This window comes from Xiphophorus maculatus, chromosome 15, assembly GCF_002775205.1.
Source record: "Xiphophorus maculatus strain JP 163 A chromosome 15, X_maculatus-5.0-male, whole genome shotgun sequence".
Taxonomy (NCBI): domain Eukaryota; kingdom Metazoa; phylum Chordata; class Actinopteri; order Cyprinodontiformes; family Poeciliidae; genus Xiphophorus; species Xiphophorus maculatus.
Window position 1 is genome coordinate 20,941,465 of NC_036457.1, and position 8,672 is coordinate 20,950,136.

Consider the following 8,672-nt stretch of genomic DNA (forward strand, 5'->3'; position numbering starts at 1 on the left):
AAATGTAAAGAAAACATGTTTTTTAATAGAAGTTACAGAAGCTAACTTTAAAGGCACATGAAAAAACTTAACCATGCAAAAAAAGATATTGAGAAAATCCTTACAATGTTTTATTTTTTACAGCATGTACATAAAAATACATAATAAAAATTAGCACGCAGCCAAAAAAAAATCTGTTTCAGTTTATTGTACAAAAAACCATGAACCATTTTTTTCCAATATGGCTGCACCTCAACCGTGAAAACTTTTTTGCCTAATTTCCTTGTTGTTTTGAAGATGCTGGGGTTGTTTAGAGCTGGTGACGAGTTACAATAGTTGCATAAATCATCATTTGGGTTTTTCAATCAAGATAAAAAACAGAACTTTGTAAAAAAAGAGATTGAAAAGGCTTTATATTCATATGTAGGGCTTAGGTATTACTGTACATTCCCATAGCAACAATGATAAACAAAATGCAAGAAAATGAATGTAGGACAAAGAATAACAGGCTAAAACCAACGTTCTGCCCTCTTCATTATAGGAACTCTTCAGGCAGTTACTTCATCAACCAGCGGTGGACTTATCAGCTGAAGTCAGTGATTTTATAGTTTCTGACCGCACCTGAAAAAAAAGAGTGATTGATTTGTGCACAAAAAATATTTCAAATCAATAGATTTTAGATAAATGATAGCATTTTCAAAAATATTTAAAATGTAGTGTAAAGGGAGCAGAGACATGCACACCTTTTTGTCCAGCAGTGTTCCAAACACCCAAATGAAACAACCCTGCAAAAAAGACACAAGGTTTTCAGAAAAAGTTTTAAAAAGTAAGGAGTTTTAGAATACTACTACATAGTAAATGTGTGATTGTTGTTACCTGCAGTGAATTGCACAGGGTAAAAGCAAAATTTATCTCCCTGTTTTTGGGGGCAATTATGGTTCCGATTCCCAAACTCCAAGTCAGTCCGAAAAACGGTGTGAGCACAGCCAGACTCCTGGCAATCACCACCAAAACATGCTGCTCTTTGCCTTGGCCTGTATTCCTTACTTCTCTTCTCCTCAACATTTTATAAATCACTACTAGCAGGATGAGGAAGTTTATCGCCACAATCACAAGTGCAGGAGCCACAAAGGCCAACAGAGCTTTGGAGTCCTCCCAGTTCAACCAACAGCCATGGTTTTGTCTGATGTATTTATGTGACGGGACAGTCACTGCCATGGTTGTTACGGCGATGACCAGCGGAGCAGCATATCCCAGAACAAATCCAATAACCAGCATGGACGTCTTGGACAATCCGCCCTCGAAGACGAAGACGGTGCGGTAGAGCAGCAGCAGGCCTGAGGCCAACATCCAGAAGAACATGGCGAGGTAGAAGAGGTGGATGAAGAAGGTCACAACTGCACACAGCGCAGGGTGTTCCTTCTTACTATCGTCTCTAAAGTACGCTCCGATGATGAACCAGATGTCTGCGATCAGGAGAGAAACGGCTATGTTGATGATGGAAACGTGACGCAGGAAGGAGGTGGTGTTGGTACTTATTTTTTTCCAAGTGAGAGCTTCTGTGATAAGACATATGACCAAAGAAGCCATGGATATGCCAACTCCAATTATTGTTATGTCATTCATGTTTTCGTCCTCAATAATCTCAGGGGACATCAGCATGGAGAAGGAGGTGAGGTGGTTGCAGCTGCAGCTGATGGTTTCACTATTGTGGGACAGCAGAGAGCAGCCTGAGTCGCTCCATCCTCCAAGACCATCAAAGAGTGTGAAATTCCAAAAAACACACTTTGGGTTTCCCAGGGTGTCATTCAGAATTCCTGATGTTATTGATATATTTCTGATTTTGGCTGCTGTCGTAGCAAGAACAACCTTTCCGTTGATAACAATGGATGAGGAGTTGTCTTCATTTCTTGGAGGGAGAACGTTATCCATGGACGCAAATACAATTGTGGTAATGAATTGACTTCCTCCACTGGCCTCCGCTGGTATGTCTATTTCCACTGAGAAGTTAAAATCATGACGAAAATGGTTTTCGAACATCGCTTTATTCAGTTGAATGAAACTTGTCTCAATGGTGAAGGATTCATTGACAAGATTGTTGGATACTGACTCAAAAAGATTCAGCAAGGCAGAGCTGGTGCTTTGTATTGTGGAGCCGTTGTTTTGGTTTTCTTTGTCTTTGTTATTGAGCGTGTCCCATGACCCCTTTGATTCAATGGACGTGAGAACGCCAGCCGTTTCCAGGATATACTGTTTTTAAAAACACACAATATACGTATATTAGATTTGAACATGTATATTTTGAAATATGGAGAATTTACTTGACACACACCCTCACCTACCGTTGTTGATTTTTTAGTTAGCGGCAAAGTTAACAATGTTGATTTGCTAGCCACATTGTTAAGGATCGTAACAATCGAATTGATCGTGGCTGGAGAAACAGAAACAATCCCAGTGTTGTTGACAGTCACGTTTCTGAGTTCCTCCAAGAAATTTGGCAATGTTGAGTCATTTAGTGTCTGTTGCAGTTAAAGAAACAAATTTTTAGTTTCACAGTTAAAGTCATGGTTTGTATTTGGCTAACTTTAAATTGTTTCTGATGATAAAACCAAATGTAATGCAATACATTAAAAATACAGTCTTGTTTATTTGTGCTACATTCATGTTGTTTCAATTCAAGTATGAAAAGACTTTTGTAGGAATGTTTGAATTCTGAAATTAGATTTTTTTTAAACAATCTGATTTTCAGATCATAACCAAAACATCATATTTTTGGAGGGTTATGTGATCACCATGACCAAAAAGTAAAATTTCCATTGTATTTTTAAATTTGTAATCAGTTTTATGTAAAAATTGTACTGAACACATAAATGATGCTTTCAGATGAATTCGTCGAGAACATATAACATAAATATTTCAGTCATCCAAACTGACCTAGAACAGGAAAAGTTTAATATGATTTAATGTGAGGCAGCGAGAAAAATGGTTCCAAGTATTTTCTTCTAGAAAACTATTTGTAAAGAGGCACAGGCATCAGAAATGCTTATCAAAAACATGACAGGATGTAATATAATTGATTTTTCTTTACTAAAGTTAAAAATAAAAATACAAATGTTGCATTCTACTGATATCAGAGTCTTTTTTATTGTGCTTTGGTGTCATGATAGTAAACATGAGTGAGTTACCTTAGATTTATCGAGCATCTCCTGAATGGGTGCGAGGACACAGTTGTCCTCTTTTCGTTCATATTTTCCATTTTCCATACAAACTGCTGTCATATTTCCCACCATGCCCACGCCACAGGGTGCCCACACTTTGTAACCTACTAATCCGATTCCATATGGAGGCTCTGTACATGTAATATCTAAAGATGGAAGAATATGTTGAGTTGAACCCTCTACCCAAAATTCTGAGAAAATACAAAAGGCTTTTGACGATTTGATTGACGGGCTCCAATTTTTCAAAATGGGCACAAATCATCCTAATGAAGGCATAAGCCCATCACCACACAACGCTTACTAACCTAGAGGGGTGTCACAAGATCTGACGGTTTATTTTATTTGACATTTTGCACATTTCTGATCATAACATTTCCTAAAATAGAGCAAGAAACCATTTCCTTTTACATTTGCTAAATCAGCATTACAGCAAACATTACATGTCTAGCATACAGTTGGACAAAGAATGCTACAGGTGACAGCCACTCTCATCCAGATGCAGTATGGGTTTTAATGCCTGGTGTAAAGTGGCACAGCAGAAAATTAGAGCGGCAATCTAAAGCTCTCCACACCAAAGCAATACAAAACCTGACGGCAATAATAATACCATGGGTAGTTTTACTTAGCAGTACCAAAGGTTTTGGGTTTCTTGATCTACCCCAGCAATGCGAGGATACTGTGTCAATATGGCAACCCAAATAACTTTATAACAGCCTGCTTTTGGCAAGCTGTTTGTGCATTTATCTTATATTCTTAATAGTTTTCCCTACTTGATAGCAGACTTCCATTTTTTCCCAGTACCAACTAGACTTTATTTCTTTCCAATAGATACACCATCACACTGAGGCGTAATTCATTCTGCACTGACTCAGTCTGCTCCACTGTCTGGGTGATGCAAATTTTACTTTGACTTTTTTGGACATTCTAGTGCAGCCCAGACTGTGCTGACTGTCTAGGGACAATAATACTGGAAGTCAGCAGGTGGCGCCAAACGCACACTAAAGAAAGACAATGAAATAGCGAGCAGATTTGCTGTTTTTATCCTTTTAGATCAGGGGTCTCAAACTCCAGTCCTCGAGGGTCCCTGTCCTGCAGTTTTTAGATGTGCCACAGGTACAAAACACTGGAATGAAATGGCTTAATGACCTCCTCTTTGTGTAGATCAGTTCTCCCAGTCTTGCTAATGACCTAATTATTCTATTCAGGTGTGGTGCAGCAGAGGCACATCTAAAAGTTGCAGGACTGCGGCCCTCGAGGACTGGAGTTTGAGACCCCTGTTTTAGATAGTTTATTTCTCAGGAGCCCATTAAACACAAAACCCAGATAGAGTCTGAAAAAACATCATCAGAAACATAAAATTGTTAAAATCAGAATACCATCTGCTTCTTCACATGTATAGATGGACGTGTAGACAACGTTGCTGTCAAACATCTGGAGTAGTTGTCCAATATCGGTGCTTTCCACTACGTAGACAGGATTATTCCATTAAAACACATTAGACACAGATGTGTGAGTTTGGAAGTTAAACACACATTAAAACATTTTTCTAATGAATTAACTACAACAACAAAAAAATCTGTAAGCCATTGTCACCTTTTGAAATAATCTGTAAGAGAAACAAAATATCCAAATTAGTCTTCCTGTAAAAAGTTTTGCAATTTTTTTTCAATGGGTCTCATGCAGGTGCAATATTATAAAATAGAGATAATAAAGAAATGAATGAGTACCTGCCACAAGTAGACAGCTCCAATTAGAAACACAGACGCTCTGGTCCACATTGTCAATCTGATGCAAAAACACAAAACACAGTGGCATTAAGAAAGAACTTAATGCAATCATATTCAATAAATTAGAAAATACGATGAATACAGTGGTGTGGACGTGTTCACCCTCTTTCAGAATTCAGTTTTTGTTTTGTTTGTCACACTTCAGTATCAGAACATCAAACCAATATAACAACACAAATATTATCCGATTATAGCAAAAATAATACACATAAACAACATTTTCTGCTGATACCAACCAAACAATTTTTAATACACCCTTATTAATAAAACTGTAGAATTTAAAGAGGAGGTTCGTTTTACAAGCGCTGTAACTATAGATGTCATTTTCATTTAAAGAAATACATTCTTAAAAAAAGAGAAGGTAGTTGTTTTTTTAACCAAAAATATACAGGTAGATCTATAAAAAATGCGACTATTGCGTAAAAGTCCAATATCTCCTACCAGTCATGTCAGTCATTTTAGAGATCCAGTAGTAAAATGTTTAAAGCTTTTATTTTATGCAGTTTCAGTGATTATAGCTTACAGAAAACACAAAATTACTGTCTTAGAAAATTATAGTATCACATCAGACCAGTTAAAAAATAATGTTTTAACACCAAGCATTTCTGAAAAGTATTTACATTTCTCTGCACTCAGTACTCAGTCGGTTCTCCTGCTGCATGAATTACTGCATCAATGCTCCGTGGCTTGGAGGAGGTCAGCCTGTGGTTCGCTTTGACAGCTGCCTTCAGATCATCTTCATCGTTGGGTCGCTCATCTTCTTCTCTATAGGTTAAAGGTTAGGAGAGTCTGCTGGCCAATCAACAACAGGAAAACCATGGACACTGAAGCAGCTTGTGGTACCGTCAGCAGGATTGACTGTGGACTCCAGAAAAACCCAGTGGACCAGAACCAGCAGATGACATGGCAGCCCAAGACTATCACTGACTCTATAATATATGCGTCACTTTCTGAGATGACTGGCAGGAAATACTGCACGTTTATGTAATATTCTATTTTTTAGATGTACCTGTATGCAAAGTAATTTGCTTGGTTTAGTCAGTACTTTCTTTGTATAACTCAGCTACGTTGGCGGTTTTCTGGTTTGGTTTCACCGGTCAATCAGATATATTGCTGGCTTGGTGTGGGGGCGATGCGTCATTTGTTTCAATATTTTGGTTTTTGACCATGTTCAGGGTGGCAAAGGAACCTGCTGATATCTCTATTAAAAGCTCAAAAACATTCACATCTAGCCACTGTGATCGCTGTATTACTAGTGAAATTTTATTTTATTTTTGTGTTTTTCTAAACAAACTTATTTGCATCACTTTGCATCCAAGTAGGAGCTTTAAAATACGTTAGTTGTACAGTTCATCTCCAGGGAGCCGTGAACTCTTCCAACATGAATAGAAATGTTATAGTTATATATTTTTAAAATACTGTATATTATAAAATATTCTAGAATGGTCAGCTAGTATCCAGTGATCTGAAGATACAGAGGAGGAAAACACCAAACTAACAGATAATTGTAATAGTCTGAAGATGGAAGAATAAAAATCAGTCCCAAGCACAGAGCTGATCAAGTTCTGAGTTGGTTTCAGAAAAAGAAAATAAAAGTGCTAAAAGAAAAGAACTGAAGGCAGAGAGGAATCCTCCAAATTAACTTCAGACAGTCTACAAGAAAACAAATGGTCAGAGTAACAATGAAGTAAATTTTTCTAAACAGGACATCTTGAAGGTGTTATTAAAAAAAAAAAGATTCTTCAAACAGTGTTTGTGACGGTCAGACTTTTCAGTCATAACTCAGACTGTATATTTGCAAGTTATATACAGACAAAACGTCTGCCTACTTTTAGTTTTTCAGACATTTAATTTAAAATTGTGGAATTTTTGTTTTTTTTGACAATCTACATGACCATCATTTTTATTTTTTCAGTCATACATAGGAGATCTCCAATGATTGGCTCGCTGCCATGAAGCACTCTTTCAAGCATTTTGATTGGTTGAGGCACTGGAAGGCTTGTAGATGCTATTTGGCTTTTTCAAACACAAACTCTGCATAATTTTGTCTTGTTTTGTAATATTTTCTGATCTTTTACAATGTCTTATGATTTCACAAATCTCTGGTGGCTTTTGATTGTTTCTGGTAGAGAAAGAAAAACTTTTGATTTTGTTCATTTTGTTGACTTTTGTTCATATTTTTTGGACAAGTTGTGCAATTGTTTATACTTTTTGTCTTTCGAATGGCTGCTACGATATGCAACTATGGCAACAAGTTATTGTTTGTACAACTGGGAGCAGCTAATTAGTATTCGAAAGTTCAAGTAAACAACGTAGAAAGTCATGAGTCTCATACAGAAACCGTCTTCAGTCAAATTCATGGCCTGATCACCATCCACAACGACTCTTGGACAATATGAGACATAACAATATTTGCTTTTCTGCTAATTCAATTTAAGTTCAATATTTCAACTTCAATTTTTATTTCAGTTCAATTTATGCTTTAGATTCTCATCCCACACAGCTTGTTGGCTGTTATTCCACTGTCAGCTTAGAAAAACCTGCCAGCCTCATCAGCCACTTCCAAATACTTTCATTTAAAAACTCATAAATTGGAGAATAAAATACAACTTCCTGTGAAGCCTTCTGATAGTTTAGAACTTCTTGTGCTCAGATTCCTTTGAGCTATTCAGTTACACATCAGTGATCTTGATTAAAAAAAAAACCCAACACGACAGAAATATCCTACCTTTCCTGGGTATCACTGTTGCATTCAAGAAAAGAACATAAATCCTCCGACTTGCCGTAGCTGGACAACAAAATATTCCCAGTGTTAAACAGCAACTTTGTCTGTGTTATGGAGCCAATCAGGAAATGATGGTGGATTTCAAGGATTCTCTTTCATTAGAGCTTTTTATTGGCAGTGTATTTGCATTCCTGGCGTCCGTCAAATAGCCTCGTGCGAAATGTGAATTTGGGAACATTTGCTTAAGTGTTACTTTGTGAGAATTGAATAAAATGTCTCTGTTGGAGGAAATGTGGATGTAACAACACCATTATTTGGTTTACAAAATAATGTTCCACTGGTTGGTTTGGGAGTTTGGTTTTTGCATAAGTAAACATTCACTTCCTGTTTCTCATCCACTCAATTCAACTAGAGAAAGCCAAAGTAATGGAGAAATATCTAACAACCACAGGAAGAATAACTACTGAGAAAACAAGCACATCCGTCCAATAATAATAATAATAATAACAATAATCCGTAAGGTTAAAATATTAATGTTTTAAATAAATACATACTATCTAATATACTAATATGTCTATGTATACTAATATACTTGATACTTTAGGAATATAACTGTAATGTAGAAATGAAAGGAGTTTTATTCCATTTAATTTTTACTTTAAAAAGAAAACAATCTCAAAATTTTATTTCAATATTTCTAATGTGCTTTTTGGTTTTGGATAACTATGCAAAACACATTTGATCAGGCCAGGTTACCGTGGTGATGCAGCTGAATAAACAAGCTTATCCGTTTGCTCAACAGCCTGGTTTTGTTTTAGTTATTTGCATCAGATTTAATAGAACCAGCTGAATAAAAACCAACCTACATCGATTCTAACCTCACATTAACAAGATTCGATAAAAAACAGTCAAACATAAACTTTAAAGAAAAAATCGGGATTGATCAATATTTATCTGGAATTT

General features: G+C 36.5%; 1 protein-coding gene across 1 annotated transcript; it reads right to left on the reverse strand.

The window, feature by feature from the left end:
- Positions 1-228: 228 nt before the first annotated feature.
- LOC111611399 (adhesion G protein-coupled receptor F5-like) lies at positions 229-7,849 on the reverse strand. The gene is made up of 10 exons (XM_023348050.1): positions 7,713-7,849; positions 5,605-5,749; positions 4,925-4,982; positions 4,791-4,803; positions 4,574-4,660; positions 3,165-3,343; positions 2,322-2,498; positions 856-2,229; positions 723-764; positions 229-600 (listed from the first exon to the last, which is right to left on the reverse strand). Exons 2-10 carry the CDS (start codon positions 5,643-5,645, stop codon positions 544-546), a joined length of 2,028 nt encoding a protein of 675 aa, XP_023203818.1. The 5' UTR covers positions 5,646-5,749; positions 7,713-7,849; the 3' UTR covers positions 229-543.
- Positions 7,850-8,672: the final 823 nt, after the last annotated feature.